The sequence below is a fragment of the Zingiber officinale genome, chromosome 1B, assembly GCF_018446385.1.
Source record: "Zingiber officinale cultivar Zhangliang chromosome 1B, Zo_v1.1, whole genome shotgun sequence".
In the NCBI taxonomy this organism is placed as follows: Eukaryota; Viridiplantae; Streptophyta; class Magnoliopsida; order Zingiberales; family Zingiberaceae; genus Zingiber; species Zingiber officinale.
In genome coordinates this window covers 101,126,795-101,142,307 of record NC_055986.1, presented here as the reverse complement: position 1 = coordinate 101,142,307, position 15,513 = coordinate 101,126,795, and the positions used below count along the sequence as shown (strand labels likewise).

Sequence of the window (15,513 nt, the reverse complement as noted above, 5' to 3'; positions counted from 1 at the left end):
TTTTTTGTGTTGCTTTATTATATGATGAAACTAGTTTGACTTTTGAGTGGCTGTTTAATACATTAACTAAAGCTATGGGTGAGAAAAAACTAACTACTATTCTTACAGATCAAGATGCAACAATGGCAAAGGCATTAGATTCTAGATGGTCTAAAATACATCATCGTTTGTGTATTTGGCACATTTATCAAAATGTCGTCATACATTTGAGTGGAGTTTTTTCTTAGTTTAGAGACTTTTCTAAAGATTTTGCCTCATGTATATATGATTTTGATGAAGAGGAAGATTTTATTTCAGCATGGAACATGATGTTGGCCAAGTATGCACTTGAAGACAATGATTGGTTGAGGCGCATGTACAACATAAAGGAAAAGTAGGTTTTAATATATGGACGGCAAATGTTTTATGCAGATATGACTACAACCCAAAGAAGTGAGAGCATGAATAGTATTGTGAACAAATATGTCACTTATAAACACAAGTGTTTAGACTTCTTCAATCACTTCCAAAGACTCCTTGATGATCGTCGATATGAGGAATTAAAAGCTGATTTCAGATCAAGTACAACTGTTCCATATTTAATGTTTCCAATTGAGATTTTAAAGCATGCTAGTGAAATTTATATTCCTGAGGTATACAAGTGTTTTCAACAAGAATGGTGCTTATCTCATGATTCTAGTCTTGAAATTTGTGAGGATGCTGATACATTTACAAAATATAAAGTTACTCCTCACAAAAAGAGACACCATCATATAGTTACACTTGATAAGAAGTCTAAAAAAATTGAGTGTAGTTGCAAAAAATATGAATTTGCTGGAATTTTGTGTTCTCGTATTCTGAAAATATTTACGTGGAATAATATCATGAAGACCCCAAGTCAGTATGTACTGAAAAGGTGGACAAGAAAAACAAAAATTAGATTTTTTGGAGTTAATGATTCAATGACCAACAATGCTAGTTTGGATCCAAAAGTACTTCAAAACATGCGATACAAAGATTTGTATGGGTTGAATGTTCAGTTGGTTACCAAGGCAGCAAAAAGATATGACACTTACAAGGTTCTTAAAGATGTTATGTTGAGCTTGTGTAAGATGGTGGATGTTAAGTTACAAGTTAATGAATCTAATATCCAACAATTAAAAGTGAGCCAAGAATCTTGGGAATTTGATTATGGTGAAGGGAACTCTACTGGAGTGAAAGGAATTAAAACCAAGAAGAAAACAGTCTCAGGTAAAAAGTTGAAAGGTGGGTTAGAGAAGACTTCAAGGAAAAGAAAAGCATCGAGCAAAACAAATCAAGCTTCAACGATTGTAATGGTTTTTACTCCATAACTTCCAAATTTTTATTTATTTGGTATTATTTGTTAAATTTGAACAACTTAAATTAATTTTTCTTTTCTATACACAGGGTGTAGATCAAACTATTTCCAGCATGGCCATCGTACAATGTGACCGGATCAATCAACAAGTTAGTATTTGTTTGACTTATGTTAATCTAAGAAAATTTATGTTATAACTTTCTAAAACTGTATTTTATTTTTTTGTTGTAGTCTATTAATTTCTCATCAATTGGTAGCTCTGTTGATAATGTTAGTATGACTGAGACTCAATTCCCACCATTATTAGCATCACAACTTTCTCAGGTATTTATTCCTCCTACTTGCAACTTGAATTGCTTTCACTGATGTTGTAGTTAGCAGCATTTGCCATTGTTGCACTGATTGCAAGTTGTAAGCTTCAAGTGCTTGATCTTGACCATGTGCATCTTCTCCTGTCAGTCAGCTCTGTTTAATTTAATGTCATCAATAACACCAACAGAAGCATTTAATAATTAACATGTACGAGGCATAACTTTGTTTCTAGCATCTAATTGAAGATTCACTGAGATGTGTTGCATCAAAGGTTGTCTAATATGATAATTTGTTTATCTGCTTCAGAGCTGTCGGGTAGCTAAAGATTGAATTCAGTTCAGTGCAACGATCCTTGGTGTATGTGATCTGGTAGTAATTATTGGATCCTAAACTTTGCACCAATCTTGTCGCTCTATCTGAAGTGTATATAGCCTATGCATTTGATAGAAAATCTTACACCATTTAGTAATTTAGCTTGGTTTTTTAAATAATTTACAGTTGAGCAAGTTAGTATTTGTTTGAAGGATGTTAATTTAAGAGAATTTATGTTATAACTATCTAAAACTATATTTTTTTTTTGTTTTAGCCTATAAATTCCGTGCCAACAATTGGTAGCTCCGTTGATAGTGTTAGTAGGACTGAGACTCAATTCCCACCATTATTGGCATCAAAACTTTCTCAGGTATTTATTTTTAATACAAGTTCATAATCTTTCATTAAATGACCTAATTTAATACTGATATTTATTTTATATACAAATTACACCATTTAAGAATTTAGCTTGGTTTTTTAAATAGTTTACAGTTGAGAATACACTTGATAATGTTTTACTATTATGTCATAGGTGCATCAACCATCTCATCTTGGTTATTTTCCGACAAATTACCTGGAATAATGCTACAAAGGGTATGGTGAATTTTTTACTTTTGGTTTTGTGATTAAAGTGTGTATGGCATAATCTGTGTTAGATGACATAATACTATCAATTTATGGTGCTAAATGCAACTCTATGACTTAACCAAGTTAATTGGTTTTTTTTTAATATTTGTTTTCTCTTTAGATGTTATGGCTTTTTTTATGAATTTCTTGAACAACGAATTGTAAGTCTTATACCTACACTGTGCAGATAATCTACAAGAGAATGGTTGCTATTGCAAAAGTACGAAGAGATATGAAAGTTGCTGTTGAATTTTTCAACAAGTACTTAGACATGTGGGAACTTATCCATTAGTATTTGAATTTTTCATTAGTGTTAAACTAAAGTTCATGTTGATTTGTTTGTAAAGATTTGGTTTGGTTATCAGAATTTTATTGTGAATGTATTGATGTGAGATGTGCATTTGATCTTGTGATGATATTATTTTATGGTGATAAGTGGATGAGATTGTGATGTGTTTGATTGGCATTCGGTTGGTTTTGCTATATTGTGATGTGTTTACATCTTGTATGAAGAACCTGCCCTGTGGTTTTGTCATCTAAGATATGTTTTGAGCTACTATGGTTTTGGACTGAAGAAAAGATATATTCTCCCATTTTTCCTCCTATGTAGATAAATCTGTGGCCACCTTTTCTTTTCTTTATTTTTTTTCTTCCTCCAGCGGCTTATGAAAAATGAAACTTCATAAAAAAGAATGATAATGCATGAATATGGCTCACGAAATGCATGAATATGCTTCTACTTCTGCATGAATATGGTGGCTTATGATCATGCATGAATATGCTTCTGCTTCTGCTTCTGCTTCTGCTTCTGCTTCTGCTGTGGTTTTTTTCTTCCTCCGGGGGCCTACAAATGCATGAATATGGCTCATAATCAAACAAGCCAAAGCATGTTGCCAATGATTGCACACAGAGCTGATAGAATAATGATGAAATACTACTAGGAATGTTAAAATAATTAGAGTTTGAATCTAGAATGGAATACAGTATTCTAGAGGTCGACTCAAAGATTGTCAATAATTTAACTCTGAAGTTGCACGTCTACATAAGTTACATAAAAAAATAAGTTACTTCAACCACATATTCATCATCACAATCCAAGTACATACAACTACAACGATAGCAACTCTAATAGCAATTCTAAATTTCCTATTCAATGAACATATTTCATCACTCAACTGCATTATTACATGGTTGTTGTTCACATCATCCAGAACATCCTTGTATTCAACATCATCCTCGTAACTAGTACATTTCTTCAATCCACTAATTTCCAACTTTAATTTGTTGTTATTCTTCTTCAACTTATTAATAATTGTCTTACTTTTCTCTGACGATTCTGGGTCAAACCATGAGAAGAAGTCATATCCTCTTTGCTGAATTTCAAATCAACTTAATCAAAACTCAATAATTAAAAAACATACAATACCGTGTTGATATAACAAAAACATACAATTTTTGTAACATTTATGTTGTTTTCAGATAGTGTAATTGTCTTTCTCTGATCTGTAGGAACGTGACAGCATCTTCTCAAAAGACTTCAAATGAGCCTAGGATCATCGTCCAGACAAGAAGTGAGGTTGATCTTCTTGATGATGATGGCTACAAATGGCACAAATATGGGCAAAAAGTAGTAAAAGGAAATCCTAATCCAAGGTAGTATCTTAAAGTACATTTTTACAATATTGTCATTCTCGTTTGCATGTATATTTTGATTGTATTTATGTCTTATTTTCACTTCTCTCTAGTAATTTAGGATAGCATATTAGTTACAGGAGGTTGTAATTGTGTTGGAAAGTTATTTTATCCTATTAGCAAGCCTCAAAAATATTAAACTACCAATGGAGAGAGACCTGGAAGATCAACAGTTTACTTCTTTATTTAACTTTCTTCTATGCTTGTTATTTAAATCTGGATAAGTTCTCAGATTAATCCTTTCAAAAAATAATCTTTGGTTATTGGTATTTCATAAACAATTCCACATGGATCATGCAAATGCCTTTTGACAATATGGATCATAAAATTTAACATTGTTAAAATGACAAGACAAACAAAATGCCAGAAACAATTAAGTAAACAAAATACCTTTTGACAATATGGATTTTAGCAACTAGCAACTAGCACATGCAACTAACAGAATATAATCTTAACATAATCTTAGCAACTAGCAACTAGCACATGCAAAAACTTTAGGACCAAATATATATTTATCCTTGCAACGTAATGTAAACGTTTCATAATCTTAACAGACAAATACTTGAAACTTAGAAAACGATTCTTCCATGATAAAAAAGGGATCTTTGAAGAAGGTTTTCGGAGATGAACAGAGACTTCATGAACAATAGGAAAAGCTGAACTTTTTGATCGCCAAAACGCAAAAGGCAACAACGCCAACTGATCATTTTGCTAAAGGCAGACGAGACATTACAAATTCTAAAAGACAAGGATTTCAGTCGAGGGAAAAACAATCGACGAATTATTATGGAGAATTTCGAAACGGGCAACCAATAAATGTTCAAAGCGTACAAAAAATCAGGCTTGCTGGAGAATACCTAAACAAAACAGGAGGCGGCGCTGGAAGTCGGCAGGAGGTGGAGGACGGTAGGCCGCAGGCGACGAGGGCGGCAATGGAGGTCCCCGACGCTAGGAGAAGGCGGCGGCGCTGGAGGTCGGAGGGAGGGAGGCGGCGTTGGTCGTTGAGAGGGTAAGGCCTTTGCGCGGAGGTGGCACTGGAGGGAGGTCGCGGGAGGGACGCAGCTTCAGAGGGAGGCCACAGTCGACGAAGGCTTTGGTTGCGGAGGAGGCGACGCTGGAGGTCGGAGGGAGGGAGGTGGCGCTGGTCGTCGAGAGGGTAAGGCCTTTGCGCAGAGGTGGCGCTGGAGGGAGGTCGCGAGAGGGACGCGACTTCGGAGGGAGGTCGCAAACGACGAAGGCTTTGGCTGCGGAGGAGGCGACACTGGGAGGAGACGACGTTGGAGAAGAAATCGAGAGGAGAAAGAAATCACAAGGCTAGGGCGCTGGAGCTTGACACGTGAGAGAGTTTTATAATACTTGTGCGGACCAAGGAGGGACCAGGAATTTTGGGACCAGAAGATCCGACCCACGTAAAGACGCCTAGTTTCAGGGGAAGAAGCAGAAATCCATAGAATCTTTTTAATTAAAAGCTTAGAACCAAAAACTCAACCGACATATTGATCATGCACATTTTTTAATTCCTAGACTTGGGTTTTAAAATGTAAAAACCGCTTTTGTAAAAATTGAAAGTAAATAGTTCATTCAAGCCAGCAATTAATACGAGCGAGTACTACACTTGTGTAGCATGGTGGAAACTTGAGAAAAGCAACTTAAAATTCCAATGACGGACAAAATGAGACATAAGCAGAAATGAGTCGGTATCTTAAAGCTAGGAAAGCATCAATAGAATTTGTTCATTCAGAAATAAAATTTTGGCTAGTAAAATGTAACTCCAAAGAGGAGAAACTCCATCCATGTCTCTAGTATCGTATCTCCCACACTCTGATCGCTCCGTCCGTGTAACCGGTGAAAAGAGTACTGCCATCAGCGCTCCAAGTCAAGCTTGTGCAATACAGCATCTGCGTACATTTAAACCAATCAAAGAAACATGAATCAGATAATTGAACTAACTTGATTGGTATTTGCTAATTAACTATCCAATAAAAAATTTAAGCGTACAGACAAATGAGAGATGTAAAATCACTTTCAGAATCTGATGAGGATAAAACAAATAGTTCAGCAATGACAATTTAAAGTTTTGACCAAAAAAATATAGTATCAGCACAGAACCATGTTAAGCAAAAATCTGTCCAGCATGACAAAGAAAAACCCAAACCAATCTGTTTAAACTTTATAAATTCAAAGAAAGGAGAAAGTATTAAAAAACAGCGACTAATCAACAGAATTGAATATATAATAAAAGCTATCAAGTTTGCATATGGTTTTAGTGGGAAAAAAAATTCCTTGCCGCTTGTATAACCTTCAGTCATACCTATCATGTCTAATATCAGGATCCAACAATATGATCACCTTAAATGCAAGAGGACAAGTAATTCAGCCTATCATGAGACTAAAGTAACTCAAGAATTGAAAACATCAGCTCAAGCATATCTTAAGGTATAAAAGAATTTCATTGATTGGCATTTTTCATCTCCCATCTGAAATCATGAGTTTGATGTAATATGTAAAATCTTAAATGTTGCATTCTTCCAATCTTTAGCAACCATTGCCTAAATCCTTCAACTTTAAAATCTTGGTACTTCATCTTTATGAATAAACAAAACAACAGAAATGATAAAATTTCTACACCTTTGAATAGTTCGCACTTTATTTCATATATACTAATCTTGCACTCACAACATCAACATCAGTGAACAATGTTAATCCCAACTATTTAGAGTCATCTGTATGCATCTTATTCGTTTATTCAATAGTAAGATACAAAAAACTAGTATGCATGCTTACAGAATTAATAAGCACTGATTGCCAGGGCTTAAAGTTATCACTTTAAGACATTTTTTCATCTAGGTTTGAAATAGACATTGGCAATTTTTGCACTCCACAATTGAAAATCATACAAATCTCTAAATTAACAAAAAAAAACATAACATATACTAAAAGAAATTTCAATTTAATTCTCAAAACCAAATGACAATAAGAAATCAAGATATAAAACATATCCTCCGAAAAACCACTCCAAATAAGAAAGAAAACAATGCCTCTACTTTTTTATCATATTTTCTGAAGAATAGTTACCAAACGAGAAGCCAGATATGAAAATGAACAATTAAGAAATGAATCCGAGAAATTAAATAAAAAAATCTGTTTTTTTTAAGTGTACAGTTCAATCCAATGTTTTGAAAAGTAAAGTGGAAGATTTTGTGGACTCTGAACAGATAATTAGTTCAACACGCTGGGCAAATCAGAACCTGGCTCAGATCAATCAAAAACAAAGAACTGGCGGGGCTTCTGGTTCACATATTCCAACACATTGGTCCAATCACATCTAATCCACAATCACACTCTACCCATGATCTCTTAATAATAATAGAAATTAGAAAACTGAAAATGTATCGTTATCAAAGCAAGAGCCTCAAAACACATTAGAAACCAAATAAGAACATTAATTAGAGTAACAAAAAACTAACCATGACTTAATCTTGCAGTGAAGTAAAATGAAAACCTAATTACCTGGTTCTTGGTGGCAGTGGTCTCAGGCTTAAGATCCTGCACAACAGACTTACTCTCGAGGTCCCAGATCTTGACGCTCTCTTGAGTGGCAGCGCAAAGCCAGTAACGATTGGGGCTGAAGCAAAGAGCATGAATAATAGCTCCTGCATCAAGCGAATAAAGGCGCTTTCCCTCGGCCAAATCCCAGAGAAGCGTAACTCCGTCCTTGCCACCACTAGCACAAAGGGATCCATCGGGGCTAACGGCAACTGTATTGACGTAGCCACCATGACCAGCAAGAGTGCATCGAAGTTTGCAGTTAGACAAGTTCCAGACTTTCACAGTACGGTCCCAAGATCCAGAGACAATGGTAGGCTGGTAAGCATTGGGACTGAAGCGGACGCAGCTGACCCAGTTGGTGTGCGCATCGGCATCCTGAATGGTGTACTTGCACTCCCCGAGGGTATTCCAAAGCTTGATGGTCCGGTCGCGTGAGGCCGACACGATCTGGCGGTTGTCGACGGAGAAAGCGACGGAGATGACGTCCTTGGTGTGGCCGCAGAAGCGACGAGTGGTGAGTCCGGTAGCGAGATCCCAGAGGCGAAGGTCGCCATCCCAGGAACCGGATAAGGCGAACTGGCCATCGGAAGAGAGGACCACGTCCTGGACAAAGTGAGAATGGCCGGTGAGTCGACGCCGGGGCACACCATAGGAAGATCCCCCTCCGGCACCATCAAGGCTGGCGGCAGGGGCGTCCTTGGTGAGATGCCAGACGAGGACGGACCTGTCCCGGGAGGAGGAGACGATCATGTCGGAATTGTCGATGGGAGCGGCGATGGCAGTGACCACGTCTGAGTGGCCGCGCATGGTGCCTCGGAGGACCAAGGTGTCAGCCATCTTGCTGTCGGCGGAGTAGAACACAGCAGCGGGGACAATGAAGCGAGGAGGGCGAGCGTTGGGCGTATGAGATGTCAATTTATAGTGAAGGGTTTGGCGTCTCGGCTAGGGTTTCGAAATGGTGTGGTGGATCAAATCGTTAAAGATGCTTCTTGGGCCTGTTCCCGGCCCATTACAAGTTTTGCAATTAACTCTTCACTTTTGGCAATTGCCCAAATCTCCATTCTATCCCCACAATCTACTCTCTCCTCCCCGACGCCGCCGACGCCATGGCCATAGCTTCCCACGCCGCCGTGTCCTCCCCTTTGTTCTCCTCTCCCCGTCTCCACCGTCAACTTTCCTGCAACGACGACGCCCGACGAGTCCCAACCCTAAAAGCGTCCCCTCTCCTCCGGAACCCTAACGTTCCCTTTCTCGTCCTTCGCCACTGCCGTCGGGGGGTTGGGATCTCATGCTCCGCGACGGCCAGTGAAAGCGGCGGAAACCAGCAGAAGGTCAAGATCCGGCGGTCAGCGGATGAGAACATCCGCGAGGAGGCTCATCGTCGCGATGAGGCGAGCGGCTCGCATGGTTTTTCGGCTTGCTACGTGCCCTTCAACGCCTCTGCTGATTCCACCGAAACCTACTCCCTCGACGACGTGGTATACCGTAGTCGCTCCGGCGGCCTCCTCGACGTCCGCCACGATTTCGCTGCTCTGAAGCGCTTCCCGGGCTCCTACTGGCGTGATCTCTTCGATTCTCGCGTTGGCCGCACCACCTGGCCGTATGGCTCCGGCGTCTGGTCCAAGAAAGAATTTGTTCTCCCTGAGATCGATCCAGATCACATTGTCTCCCTCTTCGAGGGAAACTCGAACCTCTTCTGGGCCGAGCGTCTCGGCCGCGATCACTTAGGCGGTATGCCTGATCTCTGGGTCAAGCATTGTGGCATCTCCCACACCGGTTCTTTTAAGGACCTCGGCATGACCGTCCTCGTCAGCCAGGTTAATCGCCTTCGCCGCGCTCCCCTCAACCGCCCGATTGCCGGCGTTGGGTGCGCCTCCACTGGGGACACTTCTGCTGCCCTTTCGGCCTACTGTGCCGCCGCCAGGATCCCCTCGATTGTCTTCCTCCCTGCAGATCGCATATCTCTCGCCCAGCTTGTCCAGCCGATTGCCAACGGCGCCACAGTTCTCTCCATCGACACGGATTTTGACGGCTGCATGCGCCTAATCCGCGAAGTTACTGCCGAGCTCCCCATCTACCTCGCTAACTCCCTCAACTCCCTCCGCCTCGAGGGCCAGAAGACTGCCGCCATTGAGATCCTGCAGCAGTTCGATTGGGAAGTGCCAGACTGGGTCATCGTCCCAGGCGGCAATCTTGGCAACATCTACGCCTTCTATAAAGGCTTCGAGATGTGCCGGGAGCTTGGACTGGTTGACCGTGTGCCGCGTCTCGTTTGTGCGCAGGCGGCCAACGCCAACCCTCTCTACCTGCATTATAAATCTGGGTGGTCTGACTTCAAGCCGATCGTTGCTGCAGACACATTCGCATCAGCTATCCAAATCGGTGATCCGGTCTCCATTGATCGAGCTGTTTTCGCGCTCCAGGCAACGAATGGCATTGTCGAGGAGGCAACGGAGGAGGAACTTATGGACGCCATGTCCCTCGCTGACCGCACAGGCATGTTTGCCTGCCCTCACACAGGAGTTGCTCTCGCGGCACTGTTCAAGCTGAGGGAGAAGGGAGTGATTGAGACCAAAGACCGCACCATAGTAGTTAGCACTGCGCATGGCCTAAAATTCGCACAGTCCAAAGTTGACTACCACTCCAAGGAGATATCAGACATGGCTTGTCGATTTTCAAATCCACCAGTAAACGTGAAGGCTAATTTTGGCTCTGTCATGGATGTCTTGAAGGAGAAGCTCAATGTTAAGGTTGGCCTTTGAACAATGTGAGTTATCTCAAATCTCAGATTCATTGGCTTTGAACTCCCTCCGTGTCTTATTTTTCAGTAAGAATTATGATCTAGTGCACCAATGCTTTGAAATCCCTATTATTTCTCAACTTAAATGATGAGGAGTCAGATAACTGTAGGATGCTATTGAGGTGAGTTTCATTGAGTTTGTGCCAGTATGTTCTAATAGCATTAGCTTTGACTGAGTATTAGGATTGTTATCGATTTTGAGATTGCTGAATCACTTCTTTACTTTCCTTTTTACCTGAATTGTGCTTCTAATCTATATGTTAAATTATTGTCTGAGTGTTTGCAATGGGATAGAATAAAGTTAAGTCTTGCAGTAATGGCAACCTCATTGTTCAGTGAAGAACTTAGGATTTTGACAACAATTTTGAGAATTTTATCTTCTTGATGAAAGCACTTTCTCATGGTTGACACAATCTGGCAGTTTGATCATAGAGATTTGTTTTCGAGGCGACCTTAAATTGATGTTAAAACTGAAAAGTATGAGGTGAAATAGAAACTTAAAATGGTCATGAAAACACAAAAATACTTTATTGAATCCATTGGCCCATATAGATACCCCTTAATCTGACCTCCTTCCTTATCCAGAATTCTTTCCTTGGAGCCCCATTGTCTATGTGGCTCAAGTGAGGGAGCTCCCTCATTTATGGCAAAAAGTGGCTCCTTAAACTTGCTCCTTGCTCTTTTTTTTTTTTATTTTCTGTAAGTTTATTTTTTTAAATAAAAACAATAAAATATCAAAAAATAATAATTTGTGAGAAAATATGGAGCTCATAAAGGAGTTGGTGAGAGGTGTCTTTATAGTAGAGAGGTGTGTGAGATTGTTTACTTTTGACGTGACACTAATGTGACATCGAGGGAGTTTTTGGAGAGCTCCCGCCATGTTGTGGGAGCTCTCCAAGAGCTCCACATTAGCGGCGCATCAAAGTAAAAATTTCTATATATCTCTCCATTATATAAAAAAATCCTCTAACTAATTTTTTTATGGGCCCCACACTTTTCCATTATAATTTATCTTATATATAAATAAAATTTAAGAAGGGGAGCCTTGGCGCAACAGTAAAATTGTTGTCATGTGATCAAAAGGTCACGAATTCGAATCCTGGAAATAGTCTCTTGCAAAAAGCAGGCTAAGGCTGTGTACAATGGATCTTTCCCCGGGATCCCGTATGACGAGAGCTTCGTATATCGGGTTGCCCTTTATAAATAAAACTTAAATTCATAAATTATCACTAAATAATATTAATAATTAAAAAATAAATTACATTATTTGAAATAAAAGACCTAAATAAAAAATTTATTGATTTGTTAATTTAAATTAAAAAAAAAAAAAAAAAAAGGAAGAAGCAGCTTCTTCCCAAAAATGAGATAGCTACCTCCCCTATACCACATCCACAATGGGAGCTCCCATTCAAGGAGCTCCCATTGTGGATGCTTGTAAATCTCCCATTATGTTTCTAGATTTCTTCATAATTTTCTTCTAATATAAAAGTGTTTATTCTCTCTGTAAAGACATTTGTAATGACTACGAGCATCCACAATCGTTGGAGGAGCTCCTTCGTTGCCACATCCACGCCACGTCAAAAAGTAAAAAACCTCACACATCTCTCCACTATCAAAAAAAAAAAAAAACCTCTCAACAATTTTTTCATGGGTCCCACATTTTTTTAAACCCCCACACCATATATCTATGTCATAATTAAAAAACACCTCCAGTATTATATTTAAATTAAAAAAATTATTTTAATTAAAAAAATAAAAAACAGGTGAAGGAGCGGCTCCATCTGTGGATGCCCTAAGAGGTAAGAACTAATCCCCGTCATCTTCAACATCAACAGTCTCAACTCTCAAGAATCAAGATCAAGGCCCAGCAGCATTTTCTAATATTTTTCAGACTAAGGTTTGCAACTTCCATTGTCCTCTTTTTTCATCTCTGGAGATATGCCATTATGTAAATGATTTATGAGACATAAACTTACTCATATTTGGTCGCGGGGAATGGAAAGGAAATGTCCTGGTTCCCTCTATGATTCACATTCCATTATTTGGATGGAGAATTTAAGACTCATTTGCTCATGGTTGATATGGTGCTTGTGAACTCCAAAACATGTTCGGGTGGAGCAGCGTGAGTGCAAGAATGACAGAATATCAGGTTGGAGGAATCGATCAAGTTGGTTAGACTAAATGAAAATTTATGATTGGTGAATTGGGTGAGCTAGTTCGTTCAATTGGGCTAGATGGGTTGAATAAGTTTAGAGCTTCGGGAGGGTTGGGTAGCCTGACAAGATGAGTTGTCTCATATAACAAAGAGTAATATGGTTTATTTGAGTGAATAGAGAGAAAGGGAGAGGCAAAAGAGAGAGGTGGCTTGTGAATATGCATTTTGTGTCCTTCTCTCTATTCCTCTTATTTTTATTTCTTCACTGGAGTAAGCCATGAACCAAGCTGATTGTCCATAGAATCTCCCATGAAATCCTATTTCGTTTGGAACCATGTCATTCATAATGTACAAGAAACTTAGAGGTAAGTTTTTATTGGATCAGTTGAGCTTCAAATTAATAACTTTTAGTTATTTTAAACATTTGAGTTTCCAAGTAGCAGGTGGAAACAGCATCCAGAAGCAGAGGTGCAGAAAAGGATAACAGCAAAAGCACTTTACAAAGAATATCTGTCACTTTTAGTTGGTGCAATTCTATCTAGTCCCATCATTTTCTTGTCCCCTTGCGCTTGTGGTTGGCAACCATTTTCTTCAACAATGCAAGCTCACTGTTTATAAAATCTAATGGGGAACATCCAGTTTAATCAGTTAATCTATAACCAGAAGGTCCCACTTTAGAACGACTGTCCTCTACTATATGAACTTTCATGGGCAAAAATCAAGGCGTCCTGTTTTTTTAAATCATTAAAGGGCATTCCTTATTGTTAATCAAAACACACCCCCAACAGAAACCTGTGTATAGCTCTCCAATACATTATTTTCATACTATTTATCGTCTCCACAGTTCTATCATAACCAGTTAACAAAATAAGTCTTTTCTGTAATCTCCTATAGAAAAAAATAAATATGTATTAAAGCATCGATAAAATCATAGATATTGTAATATAAATATTGTCGAACAAGATAAATTTTTATTTTAGTAATTATAAACTCATAATTATTTATTTTAGTAATTATAAACTCATAATTATTACGACATGAATATTGTTGAATAAATCAAATTCATCTGGCATTACATTTAAAATATGTGGCAAAGATATCGAGGATAACATTGTCATTGCACAGGAAAAGATGATGGGTGGGACGTTCTTTTGATTAAAAATATAAATTTTGATGATTAAAAAAAAAATGAGATATCTTTTGATTTTTGTCAAACTTTCATAAGTTGTTTAGTGTTATGCCCCTTAGGACTTAGTGTGGATGTAAGAAGCAGAATGTATTTTTTAAATAATTAGGGTTCAATTCTCATGTAGGATATATCTATAACGATTAAATCACTTGTGAAGTTAGAATTTATATCAGGAGCTATTGTACTTTCTTAATTTATAGAGCCGGACTCTATTCCAAAATTAATTGAATTGTAAAATCATTATATCTGATTGATCAGTCTGAATTGGGGAGGATGGAACCTTGGATAGGTGACTTCGATGTTGACCGCGAGGGAACTTTAGATGGGTGGGACCTTGTGCTGTGAGTGAACCTGCGTATCAAGTAGAAGAATTAGAAGCAAAAAAACATCAATCATCGGCTCAGGGAGAGGTCTCTGGTGCAGACACTACAACGTTTAAGTCAGACAAGCGGTAGTGGAGAAGATAAAGAATAGAAACGATGAACCATCAACTTTGATAGCGAAGCCTCGCGTACATGCACTTGTAGATGGAGATTCCTTATATAGTGTTACATTTCTTCTCTGTACGAATCTCGATACATTATTAAAATAGGGCTGACCATTATAATACTATGACATCTTTCCTAGAATAGACCTTTCAATTCCTACGCTTTGCAAGGTAGAAGTTTCCGGTATACAACTTGCTCAGGGAATATTCCTATGATTTCCTAGCAACGATTACATAAAATGTCAAAAAGAAATGTTGAGTTGGTGGACCATTGATGCACTCTATAATAGGCTGGCTAAGTCTCCTCCATCATTCGATCGGACCTTGCTCTCGGAGGAGGTAGACTCGGCTAAAGGTTGTAGACCACCTTGAGGACTCGGCCTATTTAAGAACTCAACTTGACCTCTTTAAGGACTCGACATGGCCTCTCTGAGGATTCGGAGTCCGATCAAGTGGGGGGACTCGGGATCCGATTGGTTAAAAAGTTTGATCGATTATATCGTTCGGTTGAACCATGCGATTATGTGCTTCTAAATCGAACTAAAATGGCTCAGCTAGGGATTACCGAGAACCATGAGAACTCGAGTTCCGATTGGACAAAAAGTCTAATTTGCTGGACTTTTTGGCTGAGCTATATAATCATGTTGGCCCCGAGTATTATCTCCTCTTTGATTTGATTACCATATTCGTTATTGACTCCAATCCCAACTTTGGAAGCCCTGCCTTAATCATCTTATCGCTTATATTAAAAAAAAATGTTTAGTGTTCCCCTTCGATGATTCAAGGAAAAAAAACTTAGGATGTCCTTTTTATTTCTTCCCCAATTTTCAGTTTAGTTTTACACTTTTACTCTATACTTTTACCCTGCTAAGCAAGAATGACTGCTTTGCGATATGTTGCAGGCCCTTGTGCTCCCCCACATGGATCTGCCAATCGCATGTGCGGTGCAGGCCCCAGATCGTGGTGCGCCACTAATTCACCTTTAATGGGCAGGTTTCGTGGTTGGTTTGCAAATTAGGAGAATAAATGAAATCTGAGATGTGAATTTATTGTATTTTATCATATGCAGCAT

The 15,513-nt window shown here is 38.9% G+C and overlaps 2 protein-coding genes and 1 long non-coding RNA gene across 3 annotated transcripts; 2 read left to right on the top strand and 1 right to left on the bottom strand.

The window, feature by feature from the left end:
• Positions 1 to 1,148: 1,148 nt before the first annotated feature.
• On the top strand, positions 1,149 to 1,577 carry LOC121981970. The gene is made up of 3 exons (XR_006111980.1): positions 1,149 to 1,310; positions 1,408 to 1,467; positions 1,550 to 1,577. It is a non-coding gene; the product is annotated as an uncharacterized LOC121981970 (long non-coding RNA).
• Positions 1,578 to 5,896: 4,319 nt separating this feature from the next.
• Positions 5,897 to 8,707, bottom strand: LOC121970465 (guanine nucleotide-binding protein subunit beta-like protein A). The gene is made up of 2 exons (XM_042521215.1): positions 7,772 to 8,707; positions 5,897 to 6,159 (listed from the first exon to the last, which is right to left on the bottom strand). Exons 1-2 carry the CDS (start codon positions 8,645 to 8,647, stop codon positions 6,061 to 6,063), a joined length of 975 nt encoding a protein of 324 aa, XP_042377149.1. The 5' UTR covers positions 8,648 to 8,707; the 3' UTR covers positions 5,897 to 6,060.
• A 136-nt stretch (positions 8,708 to 8,843) lies between these two features.
• Positions 8,844 to 10,832, top strand: LOC121970458 (threonine synthase, chloroplastic-like). Its single transcript, XM_042521203.1, has one exon. It carries the CDS (start codon positions 8,917 to 8,919, stop codon positions 10,570 to 10,572), a length of 1,656 nt encoding a protein of 551 aa, XP_042377137.1. The 5' UTR covers positions 8,844 to 8,916; the 3' UTR covers positions 10,573 to 10,832.
• Positions 10,833 to 15,513: the final 4,681 nt, after the last annotated feature.